Source organism: Sesamum indicum, linkage group LG3 (assembly GCF_000512975.1).
Source record: "Sesamum indicum cultivar Zhongzhi No. 13 linkage group LG3, S_indicum_v1.0, whole genome shotgun sequence".
NCBI classification, from domain to species: domain Eukaryota; kingdom Viridiplantae; phylum Streptophyta; class Magnoliopsida; order Lamiales; family Pedaliaceae; genus Sesamum; species Sesamum indicum.
The window spans coordinates 5,417,118-5,439,114 of NC_026147.1; the positions used below are offsets into that span (position 1 = coordinate 5,417,118).

The following is a 21,997-nucleotide window of genomic DNA, read 5'->3' on the forward strand; positions in this document are numbered from 1 at the left end:
CTTAAGATATGCAAAATTTTATGACAAAAACGAAGGCAGACTTGATGTGGAAATGCTTTTAAAAAATAAGGAAGCTTTAATTGAGGTGGTGAAAGATCACTCAATACGATATGTCCGACGCGAGTATTGGGTAGCTGAGCGTTCAAAGGCCAAGTGGAAAGTATTGTGTAAACATAGCACAGAAGGTATATATATATATATGTTTTTGTCGTATATGTATAAGCATACAAAATTATTCGACTGATTCGTGTTTATTTTTTTCAACTATGTGGTGTAGATGGGAGCTGCGAGACATTTTCAAACAAAAAATGGGAAGGTGGACAATAACAAAATACAGAGGGGACCATACATGTATATTGAATCAAATGTCCCTCGAACACAGTAATTTAGATAGAGTTTATGTTGCGTCTTTACTATTAGGACACGTAAAATGCAACCCATCATACGGAATAAAGCATGTCATCCAGATTGTGAAAGACCATACCGGATACAATATATCATATCAAAAGGCATGGTACAGTTTGAAGATGGCACGTGAGATGGTTTATGGCACATGGGAGAGCTCCGTTGAAGATGGCACGTGAGATGGTTTATGGCACATGGGAGAGCTCCGTTCAAAAGCTACCCAAATACTTGGGAGTTCTCCAAAAATATAATTCAGGAACGATTGTTGAATGGCAACACAAAGCTCGCGACACATCAACCGGAGCATATGTGATAGGGTACGTATTCTGGGCGTTCAAACCGTGTATAGAAGGGTTCCAACACTGTTGCATCCTTATCAGTGTAGATGGGACCCATCTATACACAAAGTACAAGCACAAGATGTTGATTGCAGCTGTCATGGATGGAAATCAACAGGTACTCCCTCTTGCTTTTGCAATTGTCGATGAAGAATCACATTTATCTTGGAAGTGGTTTCTTAGACAATTGAGCAGACACATTATACGGGGGCGATGGGGTATCTGCCTTATTTCTGACCGCCATGTTGGTATCACAAGAGCTGTACGTGCCACCTAACGGCGTGCACCGATATTGCTTGCGGCATGTGTGTTCCAATTTCAATAGTAAACACAAAAATGTTGTGTTGAAGGATCTTTGTTGGAAAGTTGGCTCTGAATATCAGATCAGAAAATTCAATCGCATTATGGAGGAGATAAAGAGCCAGTCACTAGAGGCGTTTTAGTGGTTAGAGAGGATCGACAAGGAAAAATGGACAGCATCACATGATGGTGGATGGCGATGCGGAATTCTGACGATAAATATGTCGGAATGCATAAATGGAGTATTGAAAGGGGCTCGTCGCCTATCGTTGACAGTAATTGCTGATATGACGTTTCAGCGAAGTGTCCATTATTTCCGTGAGAGGTTAGCGAGAAGTACTGTAATGTTGGCCAACAACCAACTGTGGACGGATTTTGCACATAAGATGTTCACACGTTAGCATCAAAATTCTGTTGAACATACCGTCACCAAATACCATCAGTTCCAACAGTCCGCCTCGGTTGTTACAAGACGTTACAGTGGACATGGAGTCAACACCTATGTTGTCAAAATTGCGAACCGAGAATGTTCTTTTGGCAAATGGATTCAATTTGGTATTCCTTGCAGTCATGCTCAAAAGGTATGCGCTGTATACATGATTAATGCTGCATCAATGGTGAAGGATTATTACGATATAATGGCTTATAAGAATACATATTCTAAGTCATTTGAACCTGTGTATTCTGAAGATTATTGGGATGTACCGGATTTGAGTTGGTCCACGATCCTACTATTCACATCTCTTCGCGCTTTGGTTGAAATCAAACAACACGTATTCACAACGAGATGGATTGAGCGCAAACGCGTGCACGACAACAAGCCCAGCAAAGAAATTATTCAACACAATCAGATGTGCCAGTACCGGATAGCCAGGATTAATCATATACTTTTTGTATTTTTTACAATTGTACAAAAATGTACACTTTTATATTTATACATTTAATGTAATTTTTTATAATTGTAAGAAAATAAATAACTATTACATTTGTACCCTTGATTGTAATTTTTTAAGTTAATGCAATGTTAAATTTTATTAATTTTTGGATTTTACTATGTTGTTAAAATTAATTATATAAATTTATTTAAACAAAAAAAAGAAAAATACCCAAGTCGGGATTTTAAATCCCAACTTTCCCACTTTTGCAATTTTTTTCTATATTTTATTAACGAATTGCGACTCGTTATATTTTTATTATATATTTAAAAAAATTATAATAATATAATTTTTTTTAATAATAAAAAATTAATTAACTCCTACAACCCGAACCAATGAAATAAAAAGTAATTACCTACTTTGACCCTATAAATATGAAGCTTACTTTTGTGTTTGTTTGCGTATAGATGATTGCAGAGGCCACGTGACAATTAGTATTCTGTCAATTGTAGTGATATGTCTGGTTGTTTGATTTGTGCGAATGAGATGCGGACACGTAAGGGGTTTACTGTATGGGGCTGGGTGTGGGGGCCGTTTAAAGTTTTGCACGTAAGTGATCTCCTCTCCTTCCGACCCGCTCCATCATTTTCATCTTTTCTTTTTTTTTTTTTAAATTTATTTTGTATCTATTATTTATATATATTAATTTATTATTCTAATTTAAATTCTTTATTTATTAATTTTTTATTAAAAATTAATTTAATAATGATTTTATGTACATAATATTAAAAATAATAAAATTTTTCAAAATATGAAGGACACTTTTGTCCAATCAAAGAGGTAATATTAGATTTATTAATCTTGAGGAGTAAATATTATATTAAAAATAATTCAGGGTGCAAAGTATATTTTATCTATTAAAATATGAAAAAATCTATTCGGACGCGGTTTATTGAAATTAGCTCCAAGGGAAATTCAATATCATTTATGTGAATTTGTACTTAAATAAGTTGTGAATCAACTAATAACTTATATTTTTAATTAGCTCGACCAGCTGGTAGCTGAACATAATTAGACAAAAAAAAAACATAAATACATTAAAAAATTCTGGCATTATTTGTTGAATTTTAAGGTTAGAAGAGTACATAGTTTATGATTTTATTTCATTCTCTTGACTTAATAAAAATTCAGCGAGGATCTTCTATCTTATTATGATCGTGAGTGTGTAAATGTCAAGTGTTTCTTTGAAAATTAAAAAATAGGGATATTTATACTGCCATCTTTTGAGATTTTGTGTAATTACACGTAAATTTCATGTGGTTTGAAAAATTATATCTAACACCCTAAAAATTTGCTTTTCTCTAATAAATAAGTCTTTTCGTTAGTCCAAATTCACCAAATTTACAAATATTAACAAAAAAACTGAATAAAAATTGATATTTACCCTCGATTGACTTATTACTTACTTAGTATAAGTCAGATAATTTTTTTCGGCTAAACTACCCTTATAACGGTGAAGATATACCCCCTCTCATGCATTAATGCGTGAAGTCGTATGAGAGTAGTTGGTCATAAAAATATTTATTTAACTTACAATAAATTAGAAATAAGTCAATGGGAAGTAAATATAGATTTTTTTCTAATTTTTTTGTCAATATCAACAAATTCTGTGAGATTTTGGCTAACGACTGGACTTATTTATCAGATGAAAGCAAACTTCAGGGGTGTTAAATATAATTTTCCAAACCACAGGGGATCTACGTGTAATTTCATCAAATCTCAATAGAGGAGAATGTAATTATCCCTATAATTAAGTTAATCTATAATTTAAAATTAGGGTATATAGCATATAATACATGTGTGTGAGACTATAAGAAAATATAATATTAGTAATAAAATATCAAATGATTATTTGAAGGTTGTCACTAAAAATATATTTTAAGTAACAAAAATTTTAATTTAGTATCAGTGATAAAAACTTTATATAAAGTTGTCATTATAGATAAACAGCGACACATTTTTAGTGTCAATTTAGATACCGATGACAACAAATATATAATTATTACTAATGTAATTTTGATTATGACAATTTTTAAAAATAATCATGACTTAAATAAATATAAGATTTAATATTGTCAGAAAATAAAATTATCACTAAAAATATATAATTAATAGTAATATTCAAATTGTGACTTGAATTTTTTTGATGGTTTTTCTTTTCTTTTTGTCTCTTGAAATTTAGCTGATTGGTCTGTTTTTGGTTAACGTGGCATCCTACCAAAAGCAGTCAAGGGAAATTCTAATCCATACTTGCTCAGTTAAATTTGAACCAATTATATAGGAAGTTCAATATATTTATCGTGCGATTAGTGTACAATTCAAAAAAAAAAATATAATTGTCTGTAATTGATTTGATTCAATTCGAATAAGAATTTTTAAATAGGCAACAAGCGGAGAAGTCCCAATTTTCAGTGAACCTGTCACTTTCTCGCCGATTTTATGTATTTTGGGCCAAATCTGTCCTTAATGAGTATAAGCATTAAGCAGTAGTTATCATGTTTTTCTCTATGCAATGCCAATACAGAGAGCTATGAAAATGGTTGCTTATCAAACTTTGATAGTTCCTCTTGTTTCCATCCTCTTGTTCATCATCTTCCTTCACAAACGACGCTACACCGCTGCGCCGCCGCCAAGAAAAAGGCTGCCGCCCTCTCCAAGAAAGCTTCCCATAATCGGAAATCTCCACCAGCTCGGTGTCTATCCTCACCGCTCTTTCCAGGCCTTATCCAGGCGTTACGGCCAGCTCATGTTACTTCACTTAGGCCAACTTCCGGTTCTCGTTGCCTCCTCGGCTGATGCAGCCTGCGAGATCATGAGAAACCAGGACCTCATCTTCTCAAACAGGCCAAAATTAAGCATCCCTGACAGGCTAACGTATGGCTCCAGGGACGTGGCGTTCGTGCCTTATGGCGAGTATTGGAGGAAGGCGAGAAGCATATGCGTGCTCCAGCTTTTGAGCAACAAAAGGGTCCAGTCTTTTCGTCGTGTCAGAGAAGAAGAGACGTCGAATATGATTGACAAGATCAGGCAATTGGGGTCATCATCGTTGGTTGTGGACTTGAGCGACGTATTGGTGACAACCACGAACAATGTCTTTTGCAGGGTGGCATTGGGTAGGAAGTATGGCGATGAGGACGGAGAAGGGAGAAAGATCAAGAAGGTTTTAAAAGAGTTTGTGGAGTTATTAGGCACATCGAGCATAGGGGACTACATCCCGTGGTTGGGTTGGACGAGTCGAGTCAATGATTTAGATGTCAAAGTGGAAAAAATTGCTAAACTGTTGGATGAGTTCTTGGAGGGTGTGATTCAAGAACATAGAGATAGGGATAAAGGGGAAAAGGTTTGCGATGACGGATTCTATGGAGATGGAGGGTTGGATTTTGTAGACATATTGCTTGAATTTCAGACAGAAAATAAAGGTAGCTCTCCTCCTGTTGAAGTTGATACAATTAAAGCTATCATCTTGGTAAGGACTTCTCTGATGTTCTGAACACGTTCGCACGTAACGTTTATTATTTTGATAAAATAATTATATTATTTAAAATTTAATTTAAATAAATACATAAGATATATCATAAGTTAACTATTTCTGTTGTCTTTTTAAGATTCTACGTCATGTTTATTATCAATTTAATGTATTGACTTTATTTAATTTAAATATCTTTTGTAAATTAGGCATGTAAAATGCTTCTAAATGTCTAAAAAGACCAAAATTTTAATAAATTTAAATTCTAATACCATAGCAATTAAAACTATTTCTCTATGAATCCTAGCAACATACGTATGATTATTAAGTTTTATTTTCCAAGATTTTCACATAAGGGAATATTGGTAATATGAATAACAATTGATATTTTAAATACATGGATAATAAATTCAACTAATATCTCTACTAAGTATGGTGAAATTATTGATTTACTATTGTTAAAATTATATAAAAGTAGTTCATATAATCACATTCTCAAGATAATTAATTTAATCTTTTCGTATTTTAGGGGAAAAAATTGTAAAGTAGAAACATAATAGCTAAATATACTAATTTTGAAAGAAATCTTAATTAGAAAATAAACTAAAGTATTAATTTTATTACATATACATACATTTATATGCAAATATATGTTATAGACATGTCATATTGTAAAAACAACACAAATGAACAAATAGAGAATAATAAGTAATTTTTTTTTCTAAAATCTATTTTATCGTACGTATGATAGAATATTTTTAGCGAAGAAAATTTGATATGCTATAAACATTAATAACTAGAAAAGTAATTATTATTAATTAGAAGATAAAATAAAATTTTGATATAAAAAAAATCCACTTAGAAAAAAAGTGCATATACATGCATGTGATTAGTATAATTGTCTGTTTTTCTAGCCATTTAGTAAATCCCGACAGTTTTTATCCTTATTTAATGTGCGAAATTTTTTATATTACAGAATAAAGTTGACAAAATGAATTCGTACAGGACTAATAGTTCCACCTTATACTTATAGAACTAAAATTATAATTTTTGTTTTATCTTATTAATTAGTACGGCTTAAAAAACAAAACATGCATGAAAAGAAAATACGATAATCTTATACTTCAGTTCTCTTATTTTTTCCTAAATATCATCACTATGTTTGTTTTCATTTTCAAATTGTTTTTGAAACAAGTCAAAACATACCTAATGTTTGCCACTATTTAAAAACACCTAATTTTATGTGTTTTTAACTGTTTTAGCATAAATACATACATATATATATACGTATACATAAATATATATAAAAAGGCATGATTTGACAATGAATATTATTTTTTGTCTCTCCAAAAACACAATATTAAACATATAATACTTATTTTAAATTATCTCCAAAAATAAATTCAAACATACATACTATCTCTAACACACACTTATTTATCTTTGTTTTTCTCTCTCTATCTCCATAAAACAAAACACAATACTCAGAAAATGAACCTAAATATTATACATGATTCCAGGACATGTTCGCTGCTGGAACCGATACCTTGGCTTCTAGTTTAGAGTGGGCGATAGCAGAGCTTATAAGAAACCCGAGAAGCATGAAAAGTTTGCAGAATGAGGTGAGAGAAGCAGCCGGAATGAAGGAAGAGATATCGGAGGAGGACTTAGAGAAAATGCACTATCTGAAAGCAGTGATCAAAGAGAGTCTAAGACTACATGCACCGGTTCCGTTACTAATAGCCCGAGAATCAACTCAGGACACAAAACTAATGGGCTATCACATCTCAGCCGGCACACAAGTGATCGTCAACGCATGGGCGATCGGTAGGGACCCATCGTTGTGGGAAAATCCTCAAGAGTTTCATCCAGAGAGGTTCTTGGACACAAGCATAGACTTCAGAGGCCTTCATTTTGAGTTGATTCCGTTCGGTGCTGGTCGGAGGGGCTGTCCCGGTGTTGCGTTTGCTGTGGCTGTCAATGAGCTCGCATTGGCCAAGTTGGTGCATAAGTTCGAGTTTGCATTGCCCGATGGAGGAAGAGGGGAGGATTTAGACATGACTGAATCCTATGGAATTACAGTCCGTCGAAAAAGTCCTCTGCTTGTAGTCACCACTCCACACACTTGTCACGCTAAATTATAATGAGGCTCTCATAGGTTTGTTTTAATTATAAATTATAATGAGCCGCAGTGCTAACGTTAGAGTTGTGGTTGTTTGATGGGGCGAGTGAGATGGGGACACCCGCCCAATCGTTTTCATCTCTTTTTCCTTTTTTTTTTTTCAAGGATAAATTATAGTGATATTTTCTAGAATTATGTCTTATAATTAAATAAAAATTTTAAGTATTCTTTATAAAATTACGAGTACAGTACTTAAGATTGTAATTGTAATTATATGTACACATCTGATAAAAATTTATACAAATACTCTTGAATACATTGCGCTGATACCCTTCAAAGTTGTACCTGTAATTTTCTAAAGGGGTGAATAGCAATTTATCCCCATGTGATATTGAAAATGAGCACATTACCCCTCTATGAAAAAAATATAACAATTTACCCCCCTACACTTTTTAAAATGGAGCAATTTACCTCCTTATACAGGGAGGTAAATTGCTCCATTTTAAAAATCATAGGGGGTAAATTGTTGCATTTTAAAAAATACAGGAAGGTAAATCGCTATTTATTTTTTCATAAGGAGGTAATTTACTCATTTACAATATCACAAGGGGGTTGCTTGTATTTTTCCCTTTTCTAAAAGGACAATAATATTTGTATAATTAAATATAGCCTTATAATAAGGTATCTATATAATTCACCCTTTTTATGGATGATAATGATAGGTGAAAATACTTCATTTACGAAGGTACTTTTTTTCTTCCTGGATTTGAATTTCAAAGTTTTGAACACGTTCTAATACACAAATTCAGTGTTTTTCTTTTAATAATTTATGATGAAATATTTACGAGTTTATTTTAGATCACAATAGATTGTGTAGTAATTATAATCGAAGAGCTTGTTTACTAAATTAATATTTTACTAAATACTAGATGAGATTATTATATTATTTTTACTTGTATTATTAAAGATATTAAGATATTGTTTATGATATCAAGAATAATACAGAATAAATTACAATAACTCTCCGGCCTTTATTCAATCAATATAATAATATGACTGCAAATAAACTACAATAACTCACATAAAATAAGATAAATGCCCATAAGTTCGATAGAACTCGAACCCATAATTTCGACCATAGCTTCAACTATTAGACTAAGACATCATTCATTAACAATAATTATGTTTTATGAGGACGTTCGTGCACATTTGGCAGCGTTCTTTCTTCTTGCCTTTGTTCAAAATGAGAACTACGTTATATCTTCATAAAGTTTTCAATTAATTAAAAGGGTTAAAAACATTTTACCCTCTGTGTTATTTTTAATAGGAAAAAGTATTATTTTAGTCCGCTAAGTATGCTCAATTTTCATTTTAATTCGATAACTATGTCCATTTTTATTTAAGTCTAGTAACTTACGAAATTGCTTACTTTTAGTCCTCTGGCAGATTTTCGTACAATTTTACCCCTATGAGTGCATATGGACTAAAACTGTCTTTCAAAAGTTGCATATGGGTAAAATTGTGACTATAAATAATTAGCGACACATCTACACTGACAACTTAGATATTAGTAAAATAGATATACAATTATTAATGATGATAATTTTTATTAATGATATTTTTCACAAAATAATTATAACATATAAAACTATATTATGACAAAATAAAATTATCACTAAAACTGTATAATTACTAATCATATTAAAATTGTCACTTAATATTATTTATGGTCTCTCTTTTCTGGTCACTTGAAATTTAGCTTATTGACTTTCGAGTCGATTCGATTAACGTGGCCTTTTATCAAAAGCGTCGGCCGATAAGGTGAGAAGCCCAATTTTGTTTTATGTGTCACTTTGCGGCCGATACGGTTGAATCTATCCTTAGTACCAGTATTTGTTTTGTGGTATATGTTTTTCTCTATGCAATGCCAATACAGAGAGCTATGAAAATGGTTGCTTATCAAACTTTGATAGTTCCCCTTGTTTCCTTGCTTTTGTTCATCATATTCCTATACAGACGGCGCTCCACCGCTGCGCCGCAGCCAAGAAAAAGGCTGCCGCCGTCTCCAAGAAAGCTTCCCATAATCGGAAATCTCTACCAGCTCGGTGTCTATCCTCACCGCTCTTTCCAGGCCTTATCCAGGCGTTACGGCCAGCTCATGTTACTTCACTTAGGCCAAGTTCCGGTTCTTGTTGTCTCCTCAGCTGATGCAGCCTGCGAGATCATGAAAAATCAGGACTTGATCTTCTCAAACAGACCAAAACTAAGCATCCCTGACAGGCTAACATATGGCTCCAGGGATGTGGCGTTTGTGCCTTATGGTGAATATTGGAGGCAGGCGAGAAGAATATGCGTGCTTCAGCTTCTGAGCAACAAAAGGGTCCAGTCTTTTCGTCGTGTCAGAGAAGAAGAGACGTCGGCTATGATTGACAGGATCAGGCAATTGGGATCTTCATCATCGGTTGTCAACTTGAGCGACGTATTGGTGACAACCACCAACGATGTGTTTTGCAGGGTGGCGTTGGGGAGGAAGTACAGCAATGATGATGGACAAGGGAGAAAGTTCAAGAAGTTTTTAGGCGAGTTTGTGGAGTTATTAGGCACGTCGAGCATAGGGGAGTATATCCCGTGGTTGGCTTGGACTAGTCAGGTCGATGGTTTGGACTCCAAAGTGGAAAAAGTTGCTAAACTGTTCGACGAGTTTTTGGAGGGTGTGCTTCAAGAACATAGAGATAGGAAGAAAGGGGAAAACATTTGTGATGAGGGCTTCAGTGGAGATGGAGGGTTGGATTTTGTAGACATACTGCTTCAATTTCAGAAAGAAAATAAAGGTAGCTCTCCCGTGGAAGTTGATACAATCAAAGCAATTATCTTGGTAAGGACTTGTCTAATGTTCTGAACATGTTTTCCATTGTTGAGTAACCTTGTCAGAATAGAAAATCTGCATCACAGACATTTTCCACATATTTATCTGATCAATCTTTGTGACAGGATATGTTTGCTGCTGGAACCGATACCACAGTTTCTACTTTAGAGTGGTCAATAGCAGAGCTTATAAGAAACCCGAGAACCATGAAAACTTTGCAGAATGAGGTGAGAGAAGTAGCCGGAATGAAGGAAGAGATATCCGAGGATGACTTAGAGAAAATGCACTATCTGAAAGCAGTGATCAAAGAGAGTCTAAGACTACATTCACCGGTTCCATTACTAGTACCGCGTGAATCAACTCAGGACACAAAAGTAATGGGCTATGACATCTCAGCTGGCACACGAGTGATCGTCAATGCATGGGCAATTGCTAGAGATCCATCGTTGTGGGAAAATCCTGAAGAATTTCATCCAGAGAGGTTCTTGGAAACAAGCATAGACTTCAGAGGGCTTCATTTTCAGTTGATTCCATTTGGTGCTGGTCGGAGGGGCTGTCCGGGTGTTGAGTTTGCTGTGGCTGTCAATGAGCTTGCATTAGCCAAGTTGGTGCATAAGTTCGAGTTTGCATTGCCTGATGGAGGAGAAGAGGAGGATTTAGACATGACTGAATCCTATGGAATAACAGTCCATAGAAAGTTTCCTCTGCTTGTACTCACCACTCCATACACTTATTAACAAACTTTACATATCATTTTCAACTGTTTAGGATCGACTTATTTTTGTGAATACTATTTGCAAAATTGAAGAGCTAATTGCTTCTTGTTACAACTGATTGACATACATTAATTTGAGAATAGGAATCAACTCTCCATCGTCCAATACAGTTTTTCCGATGCAACAAAACTTTCGCGTCTATGATCTTGCTTGGTGTATGAGTGGTCTTGGCAGACTGCCCTCCTCTTAATTATTCTCCTGTTGCAGCTCTGAATTAGCTAATTCATCCTTGCATGTCAACAACATGAAATCCCATAAATGAAAGAACGAACCAGTGATTTCTCCTGTTATATATATTCAGATGAAACAAAGATTTGACAGAAGGAAAAATTGGTAATTTAACAGCTGAAACAATCGTTTTCATTAACTTTTATCATCTGAAAGCAGAATGCTATCATGAGAAGGTGGTTCCCACTTGATAGATGTGAACATGAAGGCTATCATTTCCCAAGATCCGTTGTTCCTCTAGGATTTCCTCTGCTGAAGTCACAGCAGACGGGCTAGACTTATCCAACTCGATACTTTGAAGCTTTGGTATTTCTCCAATACCAGAAGGCACTGCTTCCAGTCTAAGGCAGTTCTCGATAGTGAGGTGCCTAAGAATTGGTAAGTGGATACTATCAGCTCTCCACCAAATCTGACCTGTTGATGTATAAGAAGTTTAATCGCATAAATTCCCCTTCTGTTGGCTCCCACTGAAACTAGATTTCGTTCGGCAAGTTCCAAGATGCACTCGTCAGCTACCTCCTCTAAGGTCTTACTTCTGTTTTGTTTTAGAAATCCCTCAGTAACCCATAACTTGATGACTTGGGAGACATAAATTTTAGTATCTTGTGGGAAGACTCCCATATAGAGGAAACATGCTTTTAGATGTTGTGGCAAATGATTATAACTTAAAAGCAATATGTCAAAGCAAGCATCTTCATCTTCATTTGCAGCGCAGCACAATTTATGCAACACATTTTCCCATTCACCTGGTGTTCTTTTGACCTTGGATAGAAGCCCGCCAACGACAACAATGGCTAGTGGAAGTCCTTTGCATCCAAACGCAATTTCCATCAATTGACCAGGACAACGTTCCTCTCCAAAAGTCTTTGCACAAAGCAGCTCCCAGCTTTTCTGATCACACAAAAGATTCATGTAATGGAGACGACTTGAAGAGCCGGCATAACAAATAGCCACCCTCGCTAGCCTTGTCGTCAGGATGATTAGACTCCCATTCTTGTTGTCTGGAAAATATCTTCTGAAATCATCGCAAGCCTTAGTACTGCACACATCATCCATCACAATCAAATACCTTTTCCCACACAAAGTTTTCTGGACATGCTCTGAAAGCTCATCCTCACTCTGGTAAAGGATTTTATCACTGAGCTTCCTCAAAAAATTCAGAACTTGTAGCAGGATGTCTGGAACACTATAAACTTGAGATAGTGTGATCCAAGCACGAGCATCAAAGTGATACTCAATAAGCATATCACTATAGACATTTGCAACCAAAGTAGTCTTGCCAATGCCGCAAATTCCCACAATTGGGATGACTTCAAGCTTTGATTCTGATCCTTTGAGTCTATCCTTTATTATCAGCAAATCATCATAAAGCCCCACAGGTACACTTTTCTCACTAAGATAACACCTTGTCGGCGGCTGAACATGAACATGATCTTCTTCATCGATGTACTACTCCATAATGTCCTTTGCTTCTCTTGCAATGGAATCGATTCTTTTAATTAGTTTATCCAGGCCTGAATATGGAAACTTGAACATCTTATCCCTAAGTTCCATGCCACGTTCAAATACTGAAAGAAGGCATCATAATCTGGAGAGCATATACTAATTTTGTATACCAATTCATCACCAAGCCTGGGAAAGAAAAAGGTCTTACACATTTTAGAAGATATACATTGACATCAATGGCAGTCCACTTCATATGCCGCTTCTCTTATCCTTCTTGTCAGTTTTTCAAATACTAAGCCCGCCCCACGAGTCTTTTCGAGGAAATCTTGCAAGAAGCTCAATCTTTCACGGAGAAATTTGAATTTTTTCTTGTGGCGGGGGATCAGATGGCTGAGGATGCAAGATGTCATCCAGGCTTTGCCGGAGTGAAGCTACGGCAGCATAGGCGGCCATCTTTTAAGGTCTCTTCTTCACTAGTAAACAAGAAGTATGCAGTAGATAATTAAGTGATGAAGATCACAAGGGCGTGGGACAAAGTGATGAGACCACAGACCTCATCGGCAATGGCATTGGGGACTTGACCCACATGCATGCATCTCAGGATATTTCATTGAATATATGCATGTTTGTTGCTATCTTAATAGATCAAGATTCAAGAATATAGTACGAGGAACTTTGAGCAAAGTTGCAAATATATTAACGAAGACATGCACGAGTCTTTTGCAAGAATCTTCACTCTTCAGAGAGCTCTAGGAGATATCAAAAGGTTTTATTGCTTTTGTTGGGGCAAGATCTTTTTTTAATCCCAATAATCAAAATTTTATTTTCTCATTCAGTTTTTTAATTTGTAATTATTAAATTATTTTTTTAAAAGAAAAATAATTTATTTATATTTTTATATGATAAATATGACGTGATTATCTTATGTAATAAGGAAGGATTTTGAACGGAATTACTTACCTTCTCTTCCTCCACAAGGAAGGCAAGAGAGGATGAAAGGCAAGGCAAGAGATGATAAACTTTCAGCAAGTTTGCATGTTTTGGAAGCTATAACACTACAAAAAAATTATTTTATACTAACGATATTTATAATAGTCAAGTTAATAATTTGGAATAATTTTTGAAAATTATAACGGCACCACATACCACGATTTTTTTGGGCGTTATAAAACTTTTGTAACAACAAAATATTGAATTTGGACTTGTTTTTGGAACAACAAAATTGAATTTGATATAATTAATATTGAAACGACCTTTGTTACACATATACGTATTATATAGGAGTCGTGTTTGGAATATTTTTGTAACGGTCATGCGTTATACTGTAATAGTTGTTGTATCGAGCTTTGTATTTCTTTTTTCTACAGTTTTTTGTAATGACCTTTGTAAGTCCTTATGAATATGTTGGTTTTAGTTTACAACTGCCTTTGTTATTACTTTTTACACTGCTTTGTAGACGACTGCCGACCATTTTCTAATTTGATAAGTTATCTTTTACATGATTTTTGTAACGGCTTCTTGATTATATGACAGTTATACTTATTCCAAAAATCATTATAATGCAATGACAAAAAAAATAGTTTTTGTAATATTTAATTGTATTTAATCTATTTTAATATTTATTCTTATAAAAATAAATTATTGAATTTTTTGTTATATCTAGGTAGTTTTAATTTCTTAATTGTGAAATATTATATAAAAAAAAAACATATAATATAACAAGAAAATAAAAATAATTTAATTGCAAAAATAATTATTTTTACAAATAAAAAAATCCTAATCTAAACCAGCATTCCGTAGGCCGCGTGTTCGTCGTCGGGCACCGGGGTATCAGCTGGAGGCTGGGGCACTGGAGGATCGGGCCAGGTGGGATCCATCCGCCGTATCCACCTCGGTACCAGATCATTAAGGTCGGGGCGCGGCGGTTGTGGTGGCGAGGGCGATGGAACAATGGAACTGCTGGCATGTGATGGTCCAGCAACAACGTGTTAGCCTCCAAAGCCAAGACTAAATACTCGGCCCCTTTTCGACCGCCCGTTGCTGACGACCAACCCTATAGCTCATTCGGCGTCACTAAGCCTTGAGACAACAATGGAGGATCTTGATCACTATTTTGCTGGTTTTGGTGTGGCTCCATCATCCTCAGGAACAACTCCTGTGAACAAATTAAATGATTAGATTTTAAAAAAATTAATTTTAAATTCAAAAATTAAATTCTTTTTTATACTTACCGCAACCTCTGCTATCTTTGAACAACTCCATTTGTCGTCCTCCTTTTTTTTTGTAGCACTTTTTAAACACCTCCATCTGTTTGACGGGGGATTCGAGTTGTGCCTCCTGTTCAAAAATCATTTAAAGAAAAGATTAAAAATTTAAACAATTAAATTAAATTAATATATACTAGAGTTTAAAATACTTACCATCTTACGCTTGTGGGCCCTAATGGAGGACGACCCATGCGGTAGACGGTAACAGCTGTGTCAAGGTTGGCTGCCTGGTTCACTTTATTCTTAGCCGAGTGTGCTTCGAATTCTAGGGTCGCCCAGTATTCCAGATGCTAGTTCCAAATCTTTTCGGTCAGCCACAACGGTCGGGCCAACTGATTTCGGGCGTCAGCAAACCACTTTCACATGGACTTACCTGCCTGCAACTTGACGACCTTGAACATCAAATCGTCGTCTCAGTCCCAAGACAGCTGCAAATTTCACATATTAAAAAAAATATAAATACTAGATAAAACATGTAATTATTGCTTAAAATTAAATATTATACTTACCTTTACATTGTTGAACCAAAATACTGGTGATTCTGTGGGATCTGCATATGTTCCCCCAGGGATTTGGATAATATCTTTTGATTATAGCATGGATCGCAGTGTCAAAATTTTGGTTGGACCTGAAAAAATAATTAAATATTAAACATAATAAAAAATTAATGAAAATTTTATAAAACAATTTAATAAATAAACATTACGTATATACCTTGCATCTCGGAGGCTGATATACTGCCTCTGGGTAGTTGGTGGTGGTGCATCCCATGGTCTGGCCGGGGCTTGTGAATTGCTTGGCCCCGCCATAGGTGATCCTGCTTGATAAGGCTGTCGAAAGAAAGGGGAGGTTAAACAATGCTTTGCCAGTTGGTCGCGTGGTAGGTCGTTGATCGAAAGGCAAAAGAACATTTACTATATCGCAGGACAAGGTCGTGGAATCATATGTGGCACATTGTGGCTTGATGACGTTCCCATCGGGCCAAGTGGACCCGGATCCGACCCACAATACCCCTCGGACAGGTGTCCATTGGAGAAACAGTTTAGTCATTGCATGAGTGAACATGGAGGTGACACCTGTTCCGTAGGTAGGCCCCGATTTCCATTGTCTATAAATACTCCAAGTCCACAGTGAGAGAAGGTACACATTTTCTAAACACCACTTATATTTAGATCGCAACACTTTACCTTCGACCCCAGTATCTGACTTAAGCATCGGAGTATCGTCGTCGGGACGATCCCGACTAGCTTTGTATTTTATTTCCAGATAACAGATCCAAATCGATGACGTGGGGAAGGTCGTGATCGTTGATCGTGGTCAAACGTGATCGAGGCGGATCAGTTTGGAGCCGTCTGTGCAAATGATTTGGAGATAAAACCTAACCCTAAAACATGGAATGGTCGGAAGGTAGTAGACGGGTTATAGAAGAAACCCCAAGGGGAAAAGAAAAAATAGTCCAACTAACATAGGGAGAGTTGCAACGAGTGATGGAGGAAGCCAGTAGGAATGCCATTATGGCATATGAAAGAAGAACACAACCCATTGAAAATGAAACAGCCAGGCGAAGGGTAGTTCGTGAAAGAGAGACCGAACGAGTCTCTGAAGGAATGAGCAGAAGAGCCCCCGAAAGGAGGTGGACGGTCGCTTCTTCTCAAGTGGGATCCAGTTCTCGGCGCGGATGGCAGAGACGCGAGCCCGCAATCTCAAGAGCTGATGTCGACAGTGTGGATAGACAAATCCATCTACTAGGAAAGCAAATTGATGAATTGAAGCGGAGAGGGGAATTAGTCACTCAGAATAAGCATTCACCATTCTGTAATAAAATTTTGAGTGAAGTTGTAAACGCGGCTTTTAAAATGCCTGACTTACCAAACTATGATGGTTTGAAAAACCAGCAGGAACATGTGTCCGCATTTGATTTAGTGATGAATCTTTATGGACAATCGGACTCTATAAAAGCAAAATTATTTGTGACCACCTTAACGGGGAAGGCGCAGGAGTGGTTCACAAGTTTGCCTGTAGGAAGTATTAAGTCGCATGAACAATTGGTACAAAAGTTTGTTTTTCATTTTGCTAGTAAGAGAAAGCAAAAGAAGTCGGCAACATCTATTTACAATCAGGCAGAGGGATAATGAAACCTTAAAAATTTTTATGGGAAGATTTAACAATGAGACTTTGGAGGTACAAGATTTAAGAATCGACATGATGGTGAGTATTTTGATTCACGGACTGAAAAAATGACCTTTCGGCTCTGCTATAGCTAGAGATCCACCCACTATGTGGAACAATTGATGCGTCTGGCTGAAAAGTACATTAATGAAGAAGAAATGAATGCAATGAAGGATGGGGAGTGGCTAGGTAGTGGCAGAAGCCGTGATCATGAGTATGGAAAGGATTCAAAGCAGAAGACAGACCGCACTCGCGACCCCCCCACCAGCCAAAGTATCATCGATATATACCTTTACACACTACGCGAACAAAGGCACTGCTAACTATGGAGAAGTCTGATATGTTAAAATGGCCCCGCCAAACCAGATTCACGGCAGCAAATAAGTTTTCAAGCAAATACTGTATATTTCATCGTGAGCGCGGACATGATATAGAGGAATGCTACCAACTGAAAGACGAGATTGAGAGGTTGATAAGGCATGGATATTTCAAAGAGCTTGTATTGAAGTGTCGTGCTGAGGAAACTGTTGTTCACAGGAGCCGATCTAGAAGCCATGAGAGGGCACAAGATCGAGGAAAAGGGGTGCAGAAACAAACCAATCCTAGAGATAATGCGCCTGTGAAAGACACAATTTATACTATTGCAGGAGGACCTGAAGGGGGTGATTCTGGAAGGTCTAGGAAGCGGCATAGCAGAAATGACCAGCGAGACCAATTAGTTGTAAGCATTGAACCAGAAGAAGAGATCATGTTTGGGAACAAGGATGTTGCGATAAGAGTAGGGTCGCAGAATGACCCCATGGTGATCAGACTAGATATAGCCAATTTCGTTGTTCGGAAAGTTTTGATAGATAACAGGAGCTTGGCAGATATCATCCTAAGGGATGTTTTGGTTAAAATGAGGTTGGAAGATGCCAAGCTAGAACCTGTGAGGACCCCGCTAGTTAGATTCGGAGGTACTGAGATCGTGCCGTTAGGAATCCTCGATCTCCCTGTATCTATGGGGGAAGAGCCTCGAAGAAAGACGTTGATGATCAAGTTTCTAGTAGTGGACACACCATTTGCATATAATGTAATCTTGGGAAGGCCAAAACTCAATGCTTTCGAGCGATAGTGTCCACCTATCATTTGAAAGTGAAGTTTCCAACCAGAGCAGGAGTAGGGGAGGTGATCTGCGACCAAGAAGAAGCACGTAAATGCTATAATTTGTCCCTGAAAAATGGTGAAGGCACAGATAAAAGAAGGAAGCTAGAGGTCATTGAGGGAGGCGATAAGATATCAAAAGAGAGAACAGAGAGAATCCAGCCAGCTGAGGTCCATAAAATTGTAGAAGTAATCCAGGGAAACCCTTCCAAGACTACCAGAATAGGATCACACTTGGGCGAGCAATTAGAGACTATGATGGTATCATTGCTAAGGAAGAATGCAGATGTTTTTTCATGGAGTTCATCTGATTTTGTGGAAGTAGCCTCGGAAGTGATCGTTCACCGACTGAATGTGGACACTACCATGCGACATGTGCAGCAGAAGAAAAGAAATTTTAGCACGGAAAAGAACCAAGTGATCAGGGAAGAAGTTGAGAGGCTGTTGAATGCCGGATACATTTCAGAAGTTCAATATATAGAGTGGTTGTCCAATGATGTTGTAGTTCCAAAGCCAGGGGGAAAGTGGAGAGTTTGTATTGATTTCACAGATTTAAATAAGGCGTACCCAAAGGATCCATACCCACTGCCCAGAATTGATGCATTGGTGGATTTGACTGCAGGATATGAACTATTCTCCATGATGGATGCTTATCAAGGCTATCATCAGATTTTCATGGCGGAAGAAGATCGGAGCAAAACCTCGTTTGTGACAGAAAGAGGAATATATTGCTACAAAGTGATGCCCTTTAGGCTGAAGAACGCGAGGGCCACATACCAGCGGTTAGTGAATAGGATGTTTGAGGATCAAATTGGGAGGACCATGGAGGTATATGTTGACGACATGCTGGTGAAAAGTTCGAGGTCGCCTAATCACATGGTCTATCTCGAACAAGCTTTTGCGACACTCAGAAAATTCAGGATGAAGTTAAACCCAATGAAATGCACTTTCGGGGTAACAGGAGGAAAATTCTAGGGGTATCTGGTTAGTGAACGCGGGATTCAAGTGAACCCCGAGAAGATAGAGGCCATATTGAAGCTGAAGTCACCAACCACCGTCAAAGAAGTTCAGAAATTCACCGATAAGCTCGCATCTCTCAATCGCTTTATTTCCAAATCATCAGATAGGAATCTCCCATTCTTTAAATTGCTGAGAAAGACCAAAAACTTTGAGTGGACTGAAGAGTGCGAGCAAGCGTTTCAAGACCTGAAAACGTACTTACGCTCACCACCACTGCTCACAAATCCGAAGGGAAGTGAGGTGTTATATGTGTACTTGGCTGTTTCTGAGAATGCCATCAGTTCCGCGTTAGTAAGAAAGGAGGAAGGAGTGCAAAGTCCAATATATTATGTGAGCAAGATGTTACAAGGAGCAGAGAGAAGATATGCACAAATTGAGAAGCTAGCACTTGCACTAGTAGTAACGGCCCGTAAATTACGACCTTACTTCCAAGGTCACCGTATAGTTGTTTTAACCAATCATCCACTCCGTAATGTGTTGACGCGACCGGAGGCCTCAGGTACACTTGTAAAGTGGGCAGTAGAACTGGGGGAATTTGATATTGATTATCAAGCCCGAACATCATTGAAGGGACAAATATTGGTAGATTTTATGGTCGAGCTTCCGGGCGAGCCCGAGACTGAACCTAAGCTAGAAAAATAGATGTTGCATGTGGATGGATCCTCTAATGCGGGAAATGGAGGAATTGAAATTTTGATACAAGGTCCAAGAGATGTAGAGATCGAGATTGCCGCTAGACTATCTTTCCCGGTCACTAACAACGAAGCTGAATATGAGGCTCTTATTATGGGGTTAGAGCTAGCACTCGAGACAGGTGCAAAGGATTTAGAAGTATATACAGACTCGCAGCTTGTCACTTTGCAAATAGAGGGTACTTACGAGACTAAAGAGGAAAGCATGATACTCTATCATACTAAAGCAAAATCCATAATGTCCAAATTTAATAAATGTCAGGTGCATCAGATTCCACGACATAAAAATGATAGGGCAGATTCACTATCAAAATCCGGGGCTACTTTGTCAGGAATTAGAGATCGCAAGATAACTGTAATAGTTAGGGAAGCACGCGCAATTGCTGAGAATATTGACATTAATGTTGCAGATGAAAGGCCGTCGTGAAAGGATGGGATCATTCAGTACTTGAAAGAGGGGATTTTGCCCGCCGATCCCACGAGCGCATGAAGACTTAAAGCAAGGGCAGCCCGATTTACCTTAGTTGATGAACAGTTGTATAAAAGGACTATAGAAGGACCTTTGTTGAAATGTCTTGATCCGGAAAAAGCTGAATACGTGATGAGGGAGATTCATGAGGGGAGTTGCGGTAATCATTCCAGGGGAAGGTCGTTGGCACAAAAAGTAATCAAACAGAAATTTTTTTGGCCAACCCTGGTGAAGGACACGAAGGAATTAGTCAAGAGATGCGAGGCTTGTCAAAAAATTTGCAGCGCAAATTCATACACCTGCGACCCAGATGGAACCAGTTAAGATTGCGTGTCCTTTCGATCAATGGGAAATAGACATCTTAGGATCATTCCCTACCGCGCGATCACAGAAAAAATGTATTATAGTAGTTGTGGAGTATTTCTCCAAATGGGTATAAGCGGAGGCTGTAGCTAAGGTGACAGAAGGGAACATGATCGAATTTATATGGAAAAATATCATATGCCGGTTCAGAGTCCCCAGAATCTTGATTTCAGATAATGACACTCAATTCCAAAGGAAGAACATTACGAATTGGTGTAAAGAGCTAAAAATTCAACAAAAAATTTTACAGTAGTGGGGCACCCGCAGTCGAATGGATAGGTCAAGGTCGTTAACAGGACAATTCTTCAGCATTTGAAAACAAGATTGAGTTTCAAGGGATCATGGTTGGATAAGTTACCTAGGGTTTTGTGGGCATACCGAACCACTCCTAGATCCTCAACAGGTGAGACTCCTTTTTGCCTTGTATTTGATACTGAAGCTCTTATTCCTGCAGACATAGGCGAAGAATCACATCGAGTGGCTATGTATGACCCTGCAACTAATCAGGAGGGGTGCGCTTTGGACTTGGAGGTGATCGAGGAGAAAAGAGAGATCGTGTATGCAAAAATGGTACATCATAAAGGGTTGATGCTGAAGAATTACAACAAGAGGTTAAGGCCCAGACAATTGCAAGTTGCGGACCTTGTCTTGAAGAAGGTGGAGATATCGAAGCACGTGGAAAAGCTAGACCCGGGGTGGGAAAGACCTTATAAAGTGACAGAAATCAAACGAAAAGGCACCTATCGTCTGCAGGATATGGAGGGTCGAGCCGTACCCAAACCTTGGAACATCCAAAACTTGAAAAAGTTCTACGCTTAGCTTTGAACCTGAGAAAGGTCGCATACATCTAAATTATAGAGAAGAAAGTCTTTTTGATGAATGCACCTGTGAAAGGTCTAGTTGTTAGCCTGCAAAAGGCTATGTAAATTGTATCTGAGAAAGATCATATATATCATCACCTCTTTTTATTACATAGCAATAATGTGAGTTTC

The 21,997-nt window shown here is 37.3% G+C and overlaps 3 protein-coding genes across 3 annotated transcripts; 2 read left to right on the plus strand and 1 right to left on the minus strand.

The window, feature by feature from the left end:
* Positions 4,404 to 7,733, plus strand: LOC105157475 (cytochrome P450 71A6-like). Its single transcript, XM_011073880.2, has 2 exons — positions 4,404 to 5,444; positions 6,965 to 7,733. The coding sequence occupies exons 1-2, from the start codon at positions 4,491 to 4,493 to the stop codon at positions 7,586 to 7,588; spliced, it is 1,578 nt and encodes a 525-aa protein (XP_011072182.1). The 5' UTR covers positions 4,404 to 4,490; the 3' UTR covers positions 7,589 to 7,733.
* On the plus strand, positions 9,428 to 11,259 carry LOC105157298 (cytochrome P450 71A6-like). Its single transcript, XM_011073678.2, has 2 exons — positions 9,428 to 10,441; positions 10,558 to 11,259. Exons 1-2 carry the CDS (start codon positions 9,491 to 9,493, stop codon positions 11,167 to 11,169), a joined length of 1,563 nt encoding a protein of 520 aa, XP_011071980.1. The 5' UTR covers positions 9,428 to 9,490; the 3' UTR covers positions 11,170 to 11,259.
* LOC105157476 (putative late blight resistance protein homolog R1B-17) lies at positions 11,603 to 15,958 on the minus strand. The gene is made up of 6 exons (XM_020692476.1): positions 15,864 to 15,958; positions 15,659 to 15,777; positions 15,523 to 15,577; positions 15,114 to 15,219; positions 11,970 to 12,852; positions 11,603 to 11,850 (listed from the first exon to the last, which is right to left on the minus strand). Exons 1-6 carry the CDS (start codon positions 15,956 to 15,958, stop codon positions 11,603 to 11,605), a joined length of 1,506 nt encoding a protein of 501 aa, XP_020548135.1.